Source organism: Pavona decussata, unplaced genomic scaffold, assembly GCF_977016875.1.
Source record: "Pavona decussata unplaced genomic scaffold, jaPavDecu1.1 SCAFFOLD_95, whole genome shotgun sequence".
NCBI lineage: Eukaryota > Metazoa > Cnidaria > Anthozoa > Scleractinia > Agariciidae > Pavona > Pavona decussata.
The window spans coordinates 1021894-1038130 of NW_028145512.1; the positions used below are offsets into that span (position 1 = coordinate 1021894).

Sequence of the window (16237 nt, forward strand, 5' to 3'; positions counted from 1 at the left end):
GGACGACGATGGCAAGTGAACGCGGAGGGACAGGAACGAGAATGTCGTTTTAGGCTGGAAAAAGAAACTTAAGCAGTGAAGTTTTCAAGGACGACGACGTTTGAAACCTTCGTTCAGTTTCGCTTCTTTACAAGAAATGACATCATTTAGAGACTTAAGCTTCTGATCTTAAATCGGTAAGGTTTAACAATAAGAACCTCCCGGCACATTACAATATCGTGTTCATTACTCCACACAAAGTTTGGATTCCTACCAAAGTGAATAAAAAATGTTTGTTTTGATTGAGTCTAGCAGAAAGTCATGTGAGGTTTGCTAGAAATAAATTAATCCACTTTTTAAAACCTTATTCATATATTTGGCTGTAAAAGCATAGGAAATTTTGCTGACAAATTTACCGCTAAATATAAAGATCGAACACAAATTACTCAATTTCAGGCATATCTTCATTTATACATGCTGAAATTTCATCTGTGAGTTCTTTGCTAAACGTGTAGCGCCTGAATTGCATTTAAACACCAAAAAAAAATATTATGTTGTACGGAGATTATTTGACATTTGAAACTTCTGGGATGTCACTGATTTTGTGCCATGTTTGTCTGATTTTCAGAATGATACAGGTTTATTTACTTTTGTCTATTTAATTTAATGTAAGCTTAGCTTTATTTGGCAAGTTAAATGACAACAACAGACATCGAGTAGTTCTAGCAATGGGCGGTCTCACGCTTTCCCCCTTGAAATCAAGTTTTAAAAGACGTTTTAGTTGTACAATGGTCTTAAATCATTTCAATAGTTCGTAAACCAATTTGCAAAACTCGAGAGCCTTAACCCTAGGTACTAGAGAGATTTAGCTTCGCGTTTACAGCTAACGCCAAACGGGAAACGTCAAGCCGCTGTTTGTTCTAAAACGCATAAACTTGTCTTTCTCGTACTCACTTCTCTCTTTTTCGTGTTTGCTCGAAAGCTGTCGCCTACTGAGTGGAGATAAACTTAAACCGAAAAAAGCTTCATTGTTTTCCATCAAAGAGAAAATTTCAGCCTGGCGTTTGATATTTGCCGTAAGCGCGATCCTAAAATGTCTTACTGTAAACAAACAATCTGATAAAATCACTCGCCGCTTGAAGGGTTAATCTGCAAGTTACTTGCGACAATTTTCAATTTGCAGTCAAACATTTAAGTGTATAGTATAACCATCTAAATATCTTCATTCAAGAAAAGTGAAAATCAGTACTCTTCCATCAAATAACTTGAAAATAAACTTATGCAGCTTTCTCCCCCTGGCTCGAGTCACTTGTCATCTGTGTGAAGGAAAAGCAATGATTCAAATAAATTGGTTCTCTTCATCAAACCGAACAAAGGAGCTTGAAACAAACGCACAAGAGAATTAAAACTCCAATCAGTTATAAACTGTGACAAATGATAGTAAATTCGTACCTTTTAGTGAGCTGTTAACTCTTCAATTCACGACGACGTGAAACTACTACTTCTGACATCGTCGACATGATCAGGACGACGACCTTCTTAGGCCGCACCTGCACAGTAACGCTCACCGTACTTCCGGTCGTCGTCCTCCCGGTCGTCGTCGTGGTTGCTTAAGAGCGCTCCCCAGGAACTTTCACCTACGACCATGCAAGATAGAAAAATCGAAAATCGCCAAACTTTGTCATAATAAAGGACTACTAAAACCATTTGTAGGAAGACATGTTTCAGTTTGTTTCGATAATTGTTTTACCTTCAAAGTGATTTTTTCATTTTGGTGGCCTGTGAGCGGGTAAAACCGACTTAAAAGTGTCACTTGTATGGGCCTCTCGTCTTGAAATTACGAAGGAGTAACATAAAAATCGAAGATATTGAACAGAAGTAAACCAAATCCCTCATACTTTCACGCTGTCAAATGTACATTCAATGTGATCCAGAATTTTTGGCCAAATTTTAAAAATTAACCGTTACTAGCGGAATTACAGCATGCCAAAATAATGCGAAATTCAACCGCAAAAAAGCATCCTGGTACATGGCTTTGTCAACCAAGACTATATTCATCGGAATAAGCAATGTTTCGTGTACGATTTGATGAAATAAAATTTTTGGGTAAATGAAACGATAAATTTTTGGAGCGCTATTTGAACATGCTATTTATCATCAAAACTTGACCTTTTGACCTTCAAAGGAGGGCAAGCAATTTTCACATCACCCTCGCTAATTTTGATTTTTCTAACAAACAATTCAAAACTCTGGGTATTCTTTCATAGCACAATGTTCAATAAAGTCAATCGCTAGAATTGGGACTGGTTTAACGTTAGTAAATATGATTTTAGTTACGAACACGTAATTTGGTTTAGGGCTACAACTTCGACAAATTTGCATATAAATTAGTTCGTTTTGATTTCCACATAGAATATTTCTATTTACGTTAACTTTACTAAACAAATTAAATCACAAACAAGGTGAGTCGTTATTTTAACTGATTATATGGCTTATCGTACCTTAAAAACCCTTTTCACAAGAAGAAAAGACGACTTTACTTCTAGCCGCCAAACGACCATTGAACCTTTTAACGTCGCCGAAATACCTCGCATGACATAACTGTCACGCAATATACGCGGACCTTAGATTCACAAACCACGTGGACCATCCATTGTGGTTAAACTGAGGTTGTTGGCGGAATTTGTGGTCCAAGCTGACCAAGCTCAGACAATCCGGCAAATGTTCAGTGCGTCACGATAGAAAGGCACACCTTAAAAGTTATAAAGTGTGGGATTCTTTTCTGGACACAGAAGCAAGGGTTTTGCTGGCACGTGCAGGTAACTGAACGGCACTTTATAAATTACGTTGCAGAGATACCACGTGGAAATTAATTAATTTTACTTTTAGGTTTAGCCTGACTTCCACTATAGGTTGCAGAACAGGCGTTATTTTGGGTGTGTGTGTGTGTGTGTGTGGAGGCAGGCGCGAAGCGAGCGTGGAGTGCGAGCGACGCGCGACGAGAAGGGCGCAAAAAATTTTTTTGTCCCCCTCCCTTTGTGCGTCACTCGAGTTCTGCAATAGCCTCGTGCTTACTTCCGCTCACCTAAAAAAGCTTACAAAAATAAATGAATAAAATAATACTAATAATAATACTACTAATAATAATAATAATAATAATAATAATGATAATAAGAAGAAGAAGAAGAAGAATAATAAGGCCAAGCTGAACAGAGTTTTGAGGTCTGCTAGCAACGCCATGCAGGATATGGACTTACATTGGAACCCTAAGAAATGCAATGTCCTTCACGTCAAGAGGGGCAACCAAGTGCAAGATGCGGTGGGGACGAAGCTGAACCAGTCATCAGTGGTTGAGAGTCTCAAGCCAGGGACCAGTTATAAGTTCTTAGGAGTTCAAGAAACAGTGACACAAGATGAAAAGCTGGCCCTTGAGTGCGCAGCCAAGGTGTATCTGAAAAGGCTATCGGTGATATGGTCTATTCCTCTGTCAGATATTAACCGAGTAAGAGCCAGCAACCAGTACGCAATGCCAGTCCTAACCTATCTGATGTGGACTCAACACTGGCCAATCACAGAACTGCGAGTTATCGACAGAGAGGCTAGAAAGATCATCTGTGAAAACGGTGGGAAACATCCCTTAAGCTTGACGGCGATAATTTATTTGGCAAGAGAGAAAGGAGGGCGTGGCTTGCGCTCGGTGGAGCACGAATACAAGTTGACCAAGATCAAGGCAGCAATAAAGCTCTGTCAGAACATGGATCCCTCTATGAGGGCAGTGCAACAGTTCGAAGAGAGGGCGGTAGAGAAGGGACACACTTCACTGATGAAGGAAGCGCATAAGTTTGCCGAGGAACTGGGCATGAGCCTGTCTTTGGAGTACCCTCAACCGTCGTGCTGGTCCGTGAGCGATCCTGAGACGGAGATTCAGGGGCCAAAGGCCAAAGAACATCTCAAGAAGGCAGATATGGAGAAGCTGAAAGAGAAAATCAAAGAGGAGAAGTGGCATGGACGGTTTTTGCAGGCTAGGTGGCAGGATAGCGAGCTAAATCAGAGTGGATGTTTTGCTTGGCTGCGTGATTGGACCTGTGCTCCTACCCATACCATCGCTGGGGTAATGGAGTTGTACGAGCAGCTTACGCCTACTAAGGTGTACACAGTCCACAAAACAGGTGTAGAACAGGGCGACGTCACGTGTAGACTGTTTGGGAAATCTCTTGAGACACTTGCGCATGTGCTAGCGGGTTGCTCTGCTCTGGCCCAGTCTAAGTACCTAGAAAGACACAACGCAGCGCTGAAAATCCTCTTTTTCGAGATGACGAGGAATCTGAGGCCAATTGATTCAGTCCCTCCCTGGTACTCGTGTGCAGTGCCCAAACCAGTCTATGAGTCATCTGAGGCATTAGCGTTTTGGGATGTTCCAGTTTATGCTGAACATACCATCGTCAAGGCTAACAGAGTGGACGCTCGATTTGTGGACCACAAGAATAAGAAAGTGTGGGCTGTGGAGATGTCTTGTCCGTGGATGGAGCATCGGGAAAAGAAGTCCGAGGAGAAGACGGTCAAGTACGGGCCACTGCGATTCGAGCTGAAGAAGCGGTACCCTGGCTATGACGTTGAACAATGTAACATGATCATTGACGTGCCTGGGGGATGGTCAAGGGATGTGGACCTGACAATGAGGAAGCTCTTTGGCAGCAGGGGTTATGACGTATTGAGAAGGATGCAGAAGGCTACCATCTCCAGTTCTCTCAACATAGTGAGAACTTTCAAAGCTACCGTCAATTGACTTTCCTTTAGGGAATAGCGTAGAAGCTCCATATAGTTTTTGTGTCGGGGAACTTTTATATTTTATGAGATTTTTATATTTTATCGCTATTTTTTTTAACTCAGCAGTTTTCTTTTTATAGTTTCTTAACATCGCATAGGTTACGCTGCGCGCCCTATGTGGTTCTATTTTAGCATACATACGTTTTTTAACTGCACATAATAACGCTTGTTCTGCAGGCCAGCATGTTGCGCTTTTGTGTATGCCACCTGCTTTGCGCGTGACCTCAGTTGGGTACCCGAAATGATCCTCAACCCCGAATCGATCGACAAGTTGACCCCGAAATGACCTCGACTCTAAGATGACCCCGTCCTACCAATTAGCCAGTTTCTAAAATAGTGTTCCAACTTGAATTTATTTCCTAACTGTGCATCGCGTATCCCCGAGGAGCACTCCATGGGGGTTCGGGTGTGCGGCTCAGTTCTCTAAACCTTGTCCCTATTTCATACCAAAATATCAAATAATTGGGAACCCTTTTTCAGAACTGTCGTCTAAAACTCATATCCATTTTCAGACTTGGTTTCTTGGATCCATTCCCGTTTTCAGGATGTCAGACCAAATTGGTTACAATATGTACCACCAAAACGGTTCAAAAACCATACCTATTGGTGCTGCACATACCTACGTTATAGTATATAGCTTTTAAAGGGGGCGAACCTTGCAGTCAGATACATACTAGTTATGCAATACTTTCAAGTGGTACACCTTGAAATATTCCACGACTGACTTGATATTTCCTAGTATACACACAAGCCTGAGCCATGCCACTCATTGGATTAACGCAAAGCGTCACTCTTTAATGCTTTAACAACAAATACAATCAGTGAAAAAATATTCATGAGTCGAATTTCTGCAAAGCTGATCGGACTGCGTAGAAAACTTAATACGACAGAAACATGATAGAGACCAAACCGAGAATCAACAGAATGCAGCAACCGTGGACAGCTGTTTCGAGCTGGTTGGCTCTCGTCAGCACGGTGTAGCACAGGAATAAGTGTTCTACCAAATGCACATGGTAGTGATTTTAGATGGGCCCAAATTCAGACATCCGGACACGTCATAGCGCGTGACTACAAACAATGAACAAAAGAACTGAAATATCATGTGGCCGTCGCAATAAGTTAAATGAGAAAAGCAAAACTTTCCTTCATAGGTAAAACAAGTATTCAACCAGTTGTGTAAGACAGGACATGGTGAGAACAGACATTTTGGATACACTAACTGACATCAAAATTCAGAATTTCGCGCACTTTTAATTACACAAGTCGCTCGTTTCGCTGATTAAGGGGCCGTTTACATGGAGGAAGGAAGATCCAAGCACTAGGAAGATCCGAGAAGGGGAAAAAACTTTCTGTTTGCTTTACATGCAGAAATTTCGGCCGAAGCTGTAACCAAGTGGAGAGGGAAAAAAGAATGACTGTCGGCCTTGAGCAGCTGAACGCCCGGCTGCCGCCATGTTTGTTCTTTTTGTCCCTTAAGTACTAGGATCTTCCGAGCGAAAGTTGTTTACATGGTGCTAGGATCTTCCTAGTTCTAGGATCTTCCTATCTCTCAGCTAGGAAGCTCCTATCTCTAGGAAGAACCTAGCGCTAGGGCCAAGTGCAACTTTTTGCATGTAAACTGAATAGAGAAAACATATGGCGCTAGGATGATCCGCCCTCTAGGATTCTCCTAGTGCTAGGATCTTCCTCCCTCCATGTTTAGAGCGTGAAAGGGAGCGATTTCAACAATGCAGATGTTCGCGCGCACTTGGGTTTTCTTTCGCTCTCGTATCCTTGATTGGCTTGTGGGATGGAAAATGAAACATTGAAAATTTCTTCTCCATTATTCATCTAAAATAGGAAGACTTCGTTGGGTAATAGATTAATTAAAGCACATGATTTGTGTAGTAACATTTTTTTTTAAAAAAGATTCCATTTCTTGAAGTTATCCTGGAATCAAACAGAATAAATTGGGAAACGTGTTGTATTTGGACAGCTTTCAGTTTTTACGAAGCTGATGAACTGATAGAAGTGGTTCATTTTTTACATATAACCTATAATTCCCTTTTTGTTCCCTTACCTTTTTGCCCTTTTTAACACAGGATTTTCCCGCCCTCTTTCATAATGTGACCCTTTACAAGCGCCACGCGTGCGCACCCGGTAAAGAAAAGTGTTTGGTACCCATTTACCTCATGCTATGAGTTTGTACCGGCTATTTTTTTTTTAAAAATGTAAGACTTTTCAAATGTTCCTGTATTTTTTGGACTCATTGAAGGAACTGTAGTTTGGCTGAGCTGTCGGAGCTGCATACACGTTAGGCCGGATGGCTCGAAACGTCTTGGAGGATGGACGGGACCAATGCACGGACGCTACCAAATGTAACGAGTTGCGGATCATTGCGCCAACGGCAGAAATTTTTACATTCGCGAACTTGGACTCGTTTAAATTCAATTCCATTTATTGTCAGTGAAGACAAAGCATTCAACAAGACGTTTGCTTTATCTGAATTGTCATTTGCCCCGCGGTCACGCACGCACTGAAAGCGTATATTGCGTGACAGTTAAGAGATACGTCAAAAGGTTCAATGGTCGTTTGGCGGCTAGAAGCAAACTCGTCTTTATTCTTGTGAAAAGGATTTTTAAGGTACGATAAGCCATATAATCAGTTAAAGTAACGACTAACCTTGTTTGTGATTTAATTTGTTTAGTAAAGTTAACGTAAATAGAAATATTCTATGTGGAAATCAAAACGAACTAATTTATATGCAAATTTGTCGATGTTGTAGCCCTAAACCAAATTACGTGTTCGTAACTAAAATCATATTTACTAACGTTAAACCAGTCCCAATTCTAGCGATTGACTTTATTGAACATTGTGCTACGAAAGAATACCCATAGTTTTGAATTTTTTGATGGACAAATCAAAATTAGCTAGTGTGATGTGAAAATAGCTTGCCTCCTTTGAAGGTCAAAAGGTCAACTTTTGGTTATAAATAGCATGTTCAAATAGCGCTCCAAAAATTTATTGTTTCATTTACCCAAAAATTTTATTTCATCAAATCGTACACGAAACATTGCTTATTCCGATGAATATAGTCTTGGTTGACAAAGCCATGTACCAGGATGCTTTTTTTGCGGTTGAATTTCGCATTATTTTGGCATGCTGTAATTCCGCTAGAAACGGTTAATTTTTAAAATTTGGCCAAAAATTCTGGATCACATTGAATGTACATTTGACAGCGTGAAAGTATGAGGGATTTAGTTTACTTCTGTTCAATATCTTTGATTTTTATGTTACTCCTTCGTAATTTCAAGACGAGAGGCCCATACAAGTGACACTTTTAAGTCGGTTTTACCCGCTCACAGGCCACCAAAATGAAAAAGTAACTTTGAAGGTAAAACAATTATCGAAACAAACTGAAACATGTCTTTCTACAAATGGTTTTAGTAGTCCTTTATTATGACAAAGTTTGGCGATTTTCGATTTTTCTATCTTGCATGGTCGTAGGTGAAAGTTCCTGGGGAGCGCTCTTAAGCTCCCTATTGATAAGAGTGCAAATCAATGCTATTCTCTGTTAGTACATTGCATGAGGTTTCGTCTTAGGTAAAAATTTTTCTAGACCCTTCTTTCCCTTTAAAAAATTTCACAAACAAAATGCTCAGAATATCAGTGCAAAAGAATTTGGGTTGCCTAGATTATGGTATCAGCAAGTAAAACTGGTCCACATTTTTGGTATGGTTTGAAACTTGGAAAACCAAAATTTGATTCCACAATGCATTTTTCTCACATGGGTAAACTAGCAAACATTTGCATCTGCAGCAAACTTTCTGCATTTATGTTTCCTTTTTTAGCCAGGTCCTTCCGCCTGTTTTGTGCAGTACAAGCTTCAGATACCAGTAAATTTTAAAAAAGGGAGTCTCTAATAATATAAAAAAGATGGTTTATTCTACTCTTGTACTTGTTACACGTTTTTTACACTTGTTTCATGCCATATGATAGTTTCATAAAAAACAGAAGTTGCTAGAATGAATTTTAATATCAGTATGGAAGATATGTTTATTCTACTATTGTTCTTGTTACATGTTTTTGCTACAATAAATAATAATTGTTTCATGCCATACAATTGTTGCATAACACCAGGAGTTACTGGAATGAATGATAATAAGAGATCCACGTGTTATTCTACTGTTGTACTTTCTACATGTTTTGATTGCACTTTTTTTTTTTTGGAATAGCATAACTATTGCACAGAAAACAGCAGTCACCAAAATTAATAATAATAACTGGAGACAGGAAAATTTAATATAAATTATTTATAATTAATGTACATTGTCATTGCCATGATGTGAAATTTAATTACAAAACACTATTACTACTGTGTTATTTATTCAAGCTTATAATAATATTTATTTGTGGATGCTATCATTGCATACTGTCATTAGAAAAAAAATTTATTGCAAAGTTATTTACAGCTGATTTCAATAAAGTCAATATTGAAATAAACACTTGAAGTTGAATGATGAAAGTATAATGTAACTTATGTTTGTTCAGGAAAGGGGAGGGAGGGGGGCTTGCAGGCCCATATGGTACACTGTATTTACACAGCATGCATAAATTTCCGAAGTTCCATGGGCAAAGGGCTGTCGGACGATGGCTCATTTCCACTGCCTTCTTCTAGTGAGGGGTTGTTTTCCCTAGTTTCTTTACCCATTTTAGTGGTTTTGCCAGATTCACGACTGAACCTACTTTGCCTTTTCAACAGATCCTTTGTGGCAGGAGGTGGTTTTGCAGCGATAGTGGGGCCAATTAGTCTGGGATCACTTTTGTTCAACGAAACATTGTGACAACTGCAGTATCCTGCATCCTTGCATTCAATATTTTTGCTATGAATAAGGGAATGTACTCATTACCCTTTTTTCCCTTGATGACTCTGAGATCCCACTGCTGTGTTCTCTGATTGTATTTTCTGGAAGTTATTTGGTCTCCTTTCTTGTTGGTAGTATGTTTGACACTTAGATGGTAATTCCAATCAATGGCTGCCAGATACTTTCTTGCCTTGAAGGCCCTATAACAATCAAATCAAAATATTTGTTTATTGATTTATTGATTTAATTCTTAAATATATTTTTTATATTTTCCAATGTTGTGCTGTACAAAACTTCCTTTAGAATTTTTTTATTGCTCAGAACCACACCCCCACCCACACCCCTCCACCCAACTCTTGATTGATATCCTTCGCACATTCAATGCTGCCTGTGTGTCTGTGGGAAGAACAAATTCAGCAAGACAATTATTTGCTATTTCTTTTTGGTGAAACTGCTCCAATAGATGGAAATGTTTCCAGTTGATCAGTGGAAGGTGGTTAATTAATTTAGGGGCACTATCCCCTTTTTAGTAAAGTGTGAATCTTCTAAGCAGGTATCATCTCATAAACTGTAATGAATTTCAGTATGCAACCAATAAAAGGGGCAGCTTTCTCTAACAGGTGGTGACAAATCTGAGGGATACAAATCACTTAATGATTTCATGATGTGCCAGATAGGTTGAATAAACTTACATCATTTTTTACTACAGCCATTACTTTTACTTTCATGTAACAGTGCTAAGAATGTATTGAAAGAACCTGGATGACACCAGCAAATCACAATGCAGGATGAAATTGCACCTCTATTGAGGAAAGCTAGAACTGACAGTACTTTATAGGTCGGCTGGGTGTTACATTAGTTACAGTCAAAAATGTGGAAAAACTAAGACTCATTTTGTCATGGGTATAAAGTGTTAGGTGTTGGGGTTGGCTAATGATCATCGTGCTAACACTCCAAATCTGTGTTTGTGAAGAACTGAACTTTGGCAAGACATTTAGCAAAGTTATATTCACAAAAATTTAAGAAATAAAGAGCTAAAGTTTGTTAGCAGGAGCACTTTACGCTCATAGAGCCTCTCTCCAGCTAAACGTGTAAAGGAATACTGGAATGTTGTTGGGGCAGCATGATCGAATGCTGTACAGCAACCTGCAATGGACAAGAATCCCATCAAGGGAGAGTACCAACACTCCCATCCACTTAAAACAACAGGACCCGAGTTAAGCAAAAACGGTAAAGAGCCACTCACGGTTAGAGACCAAACAACGAAACTTAACTTCAAGAAACCACACTGGCAAATTACCTGCCAATTGCCCTCTCCATGTGTATTTGCACAGAGGCGATAATCATTGTTTCTTCTGTCTCTAATGCAGTCAGTTGATCTCGTACGGCTAAAAAAGGGGGCATATTAACCATGACACCATCAGGCACAATGTCCTTTATGTCAAAGCCATGGTCACCATAAGATTGTCCCCACTACTCAATAAATCTAGAACTGCACTTTCTCTTGTTATCTGTTTATCTGAAACCCGCCCACCCCAGAGGTCTGAAAGAAAGGTGACTTGGCCATTTGGAGTGAATCCCACTAGTTTGCTTCCAAGTTTCAGACTCTGCAGGCATGGCTGACTGGGCTACTTCAAAAATTGTTATAACATTCATTATGCTTATAAGTTGTTTGTTTGGTTCTTACAGGTCCAGATTTATTATGCTGCAAGCATGAATGCAAAAAAAGGTGGAGACACTGAGCAGCAGAGCAATTTGCCATTGCTTTTTACAAAATAAAAATGAGTCAAAACTAAGGCGTTTGTCACATTTTATTGCTGTTATTAGTCTTAATCTTGTTGTGCCCTGCCATCAGTGTCACTAACGCCACCACCCAGAACTACTTGAAACTGGCCCGGCTTGTAGGAGCCTTGCTTGAATATGCATCTCTGGTTGTTAAACCACACCAAGACCAAGGCATGAAAAGAATTACGTTAATCGCCAATTCAAAGAACTTTGTTACATCTATCTTGAGGTATCGGGGCGAATGAATTTGTTGAGAGGGTTTGCTTCAATTAGCATCAATGAATCCTGATGATTATCATTACTGCAATCATCACTTGTCATATTCAAATCCCGTCCACGCGCTGGCAGTAAGGCTATTCCCCAATCTCTGGCACTCTATACAATGACATATGCACGCTTATTCTTAATGCACTGCCCTGTTCAAAAAGCAAACGAATGGGTTACTTAATCTGTTTTGTTGTTCTAAGCTTTGTTTTGGTAATCGAGAGTGCACCTCATAAAGAGGTCCCTGACATAAATGAACAATTGCGTGTGCATTGTTTGACATGCTAACTTCGAAAGATGATTTTACAAAATCAGTTACGTGCACATTGTGTGGATGGAAAATCACACATCGAGAATGGGCTAAAGCAGTGTGGTTGATAAAGTGGCATTCAAACGAAAACTCCCATAAAGTTAAGGCCGGATGGTTTTTGAGCGTGGACAATAAAGTGTTGGCAAGCAAACCCAAAGGTAAGTTAAATTTAAACAGCAGCAATCGGCTGTTCAGTCAAAGTGATCCCCAGGAAATGATCACAGTCTGCTTGATCTGGCAAATTGCTGCAAATTGTGAGAAGCCAGTAAAGCGTAGTTTTCCACTATTGGTTTGGCATTTTTTAACAATTATTTCAACGAATTATGAATTATCTTTGATTGTTATGAAAGAAAAAAACCTATCCAACCTTTTTCTCGTCTAGTTTTCGGGCTTTTGTGGTTCTCACAATGACTGCCTACTGCGGATTGCCCTTCGAAGAAACAAACACGGTGTCCAACATGGCCAACTGAAGTCACTGTCCTGCTGCGGCTTTCCAAACGATCACTATCACTGCTAGTAGTACCATTGTTTCCTCTCTTCAAATTAGACACTACAATTGAATTAAACAAGAAATGATTCTTATCGTCGTTTTTCTTCTTAAGCATCTACCTCATTTGCATAGAAACTCAACGATTTTTTGATTTTCATTGTCAATCACCTTCAAACGCTCGTAAAGATTGGCACTGTCAGGGTTTTTATTTTCATTTTTTTTCCAAAAAAGTATGTCAGTACTCGGGAGTACATTGTAATTCTGGTATGAATGGGATGAATGATATTAATCAGCCCTATACTTACTTCTCTTGAATTCCCTTACAAGCTCCTCTTACTGTTCTTTGCTATGAAAAAAATCCTGTAGCCACAACTTCGTTCCACGGCCATGTGTTGGTGGCATTTGAGGTAGTGGTTAAGTTAGATAATCGGAAAAAGTACCTTGTGAATAATTTAAAATCTTCTGAGCGAAAAACCTTTCCAGAATTCCTCTGTAGCAAAGAAAGTTTGCGATTTCCTGTGGGCTGTGTGGTTCAACCTGATTTTGTCCCTCAATGGTGTCTAAAATCTTCCCTTGATGTTCAGTAGTTTGTTCAGTTTGTTGTGGGTGAGCAGTAGGCAAAAGTATACAAAACGACAGGGTATTAGATCAGATTTAATAGATAAATATGAAGAATTGCGCGCTGTCTGTAGACAGCTTCAGCTAACCAAACCGGCAATAATCCTCAATAATCTTGAAAACAGTCACATGGAAAATCATTCACTGCACGTATCAATTTCAGTCAGTAGTTTTCCCCCTTTGTGCTCCACAAACACTTTTAAATCATTGAGTGGTGTTAATGGGATCTGCACAGAAACTTCAGTGAAGCTTTTTCTTTTGTTACTTATGATCTGATTTCACCGGATAATACACAACACAGGATACAATCATACAATTGAAGCGAAGGATAGTACCAGATAAGATTAACAACGAACCACGGTGGAGGGGGGAATACTCAACACAAGTTTGAGTAGGCTTTCGAACCCTGATTACTACAAAAAGACAAAAAATATTTATGGGGTCACATTTATTTTATTTCCGACAGTGGTCTGTTATCGACATTTAAACGGTTGTTGTTGGACGCAAGGTCCAATGTAACTAAATTTTAATCTGTTTGTCCCACTAAGGTAATACACTGTTGACATGTTTCATTGGAAGAAAGTCGCAAGCGAGCCAATCAACCTCCCTTTCCACACAAAATGACCAACGAGTGAACACCATACGAGCTGAAAAATCCAAGGAGATGGTTTCGTTAGTTGAAAAGGTAGTGTTGCTTATAAACTATAATTTTTATATGCCTGATATTTAACAAATGGGATTGAATATTAACCTTTCTCAGTGAAATTTATATATCCTAACTGATATAACGTTTTGTTCTCTAATTTGTCAGATTGTCGCAGATATGCGGAAAGAAATGAATATCGAATTTGGGCACAGGTTGGGTGAGATGGTCATTGAAATGACATTACTGTCTTCATCAGATCCAAAAGAAATGGCAAAACCTAATGTACCCGTTGAAGAGATGCAGCCGGCACTAAATTGGCATATGCAGAGCCCCTTTCAGAGGCAAAAGAAGAAGTTTCAAAATCCTTGTTTCCGGCCAAGTTGGCTCAAGTATAAAACATTGGCGAGATAAATAAGGAGATATTGCACCATTTGTTACAGAGTAGAGGGGATGTGCGCGACCGAATGGATAATGTGTTAAAAATCATTAAAATTGCGGAGTATTTAGTGGGTTCATCCAGTACCAGTTCTAGAATTACAAAAAGAGCTATTACTTCGTAAGTTTGAGATATGATGGAACGATACTCTTTAACAGTAATGTACAGAGATAAAATTGCACAGCTTCGAATGCAATTATCCCTGAAAGAAGACTCCATACCGGAGTTAAAGAAAGATCTAGCGATAAAGAATGTGAATCACCAGTTACCAGAAATTGCGCTGCAGCTAGCTGCACTGATTGAAAGTCAGTGAATTGGGTTGGGTCCTAATATCACTCTTCTCAAAACTTCTTTTTAGTAACATCATAGATGTCAAACGCTGGAACGATAACATGAAATCACCCTTTGCGATAACTTTGGACTACGGAGGACCAGCGTTGCTCAAAATCATAAAAGAGAAAATCAGCGGACCAAGTCTACAAACCATTTATGCGGCCTCACATAGTAAAGTACCAATTCCAACAAAATTGGAACAATACATGTTTTCAAAAGTGGCTCTCTTTAATGAGAGCATAGAATATTAGGGTCCCTTTCTTTTGGCTAAACAGATTGATCAGAATTGCAAGTGAACGAGGTGTTTTTGTACACACAGCATTTTGCACAACACCCCTGCCCATTTAACATGGAGCTAGAAAAATTGATAGTTTCTCTATTTTTCACTTAATTCTTCTTTATTTCTTCAAATCATGCTGCCCACAGTATTGTCAATTTTCTTGCAAAATTTGTGTTTCTATAAATGTTTAGTTGTTCTGAAGGGGAGGGTAAGGGGAGGGGGAGCTTTGGTAAAGGTGATTTGATGAAACTATCTGACTCTGCTTAAGGGTTTAAACTGTTGTACTGGATATTCCAGCAAATTTTCAGAGACATGAAATTCTGATTCTTGATCACCCACAAAGTGATCCCTTTCACTGGGTGCAGTGGTTTCAGCAGATTTTCTCAGCTTTGCTCCAATTAACTGCCTTCTTCTGGTTCTTGCAAAATTAAATTAGTAGGATCTAACAATATTTCTTGACTGTTTTTATTAAACAAATAATAATTAAATTCACACTTGTCGGATATGAGGTGATTATAGCCAACTAGGTACTTCAGGCCTTGTTGGTTATCTATTGTCTCATACCCGATGGGCGCTCGTGCAGTAAAGGTTAACCATTCTCACCAAAGAAAATATGCATGTACAAATTTCATGCATATTCATTTTGATGTGGCATCTTTGCAGGGATTCCCAAAGATGCACCCTTATTGTATGTCTGTTGAATTTCAGGGATGATGGTCAAGCTGGAAACAGAGTGCTTTAGCAAAGGCAATTGCAAATACACCACAGTCTGTTTCATTTGATTGCTGTGCCACAGGAGGGATGGTGACTTCTATGGAGTCATTATTCTCTACAAAGAGAAGGCCTACAATCTGTTCATGTGTAAAACCTTATATGCCACTGAAGAGGCTATCATACAACTTAATCCGATTTAGTTTGTTGCATCTGATGTTACGGACGCACACCCAATACATTCCACCAGTGTGAAGCACTTGGATGAATTCCTACCTCATGACTGGAAACTGATTCACCTTCCCAATAGAGGGTTGTATGAGCCCCACAATGAGAAGAAACTGCTGATGCAACAGTTCCTGGGCCATCTGTATGTGCGTATCAGTGAGCATTGCATTCTTGCTAATAGCAACATCTTCCTTATCCAACTTAAACCAAGGCCTCTGCATTTTAAGGATGAATTGTTTGTTCATTTTTGAACGTTTTATAAATTGCACTTCATCAGCGTCAGTAGGGATGCCCCTTTTTAAAGGTTCCTCGCCTTTGTGACTTTTTTCTCTTGTTATACTTCTTTTAAAGTTGTGCTATGTAGGTGTTGGCTTCTTCCTTATTGCCAACTTGCAAGTACTGCAAGTTAATGAGTGCCTAAGGCAGAAGTACATCCATGATGCAATTCATTGAGGTTTGTGGAAAATGCTTTGCTATTAAGATGAC

General features: G+C 39.4%; 1 protein-coding gene across 1 annotated transcript; it reads left to right on the plus strand.

The window, feature by feature from the left end:
- Positions 1 to 3191: 3191 nt before the first annotated feature.
- Positions 3192 to 4964, plus strand: LOC146473001 (uncharacterized). The gene has a single exon (XM_085118913.1). It carries the CDS (start codon positions 3218 to 3220, stop codon positions 4763 to 4765), a length of 1548 nt encoding a protein of 515 aa, XP_084975039.1. The 5' UTR covers positions 3192 to 3217; the 3' UTR covers positions 4766 to 4964.
- The last annotated feature ends 11273 nt before the right edge of the window (positions 4965 to 16237 follow it).

What these genes read in the sequence shown, in the direction of transcription:
- LOC146473001 (XM_085118913.1), top strand. Translation starts at nt 3,218, where the DNA reads ATGCAGGATATGGACTTACATTGGAACCCTAAGAAATGCAATGTCCTT.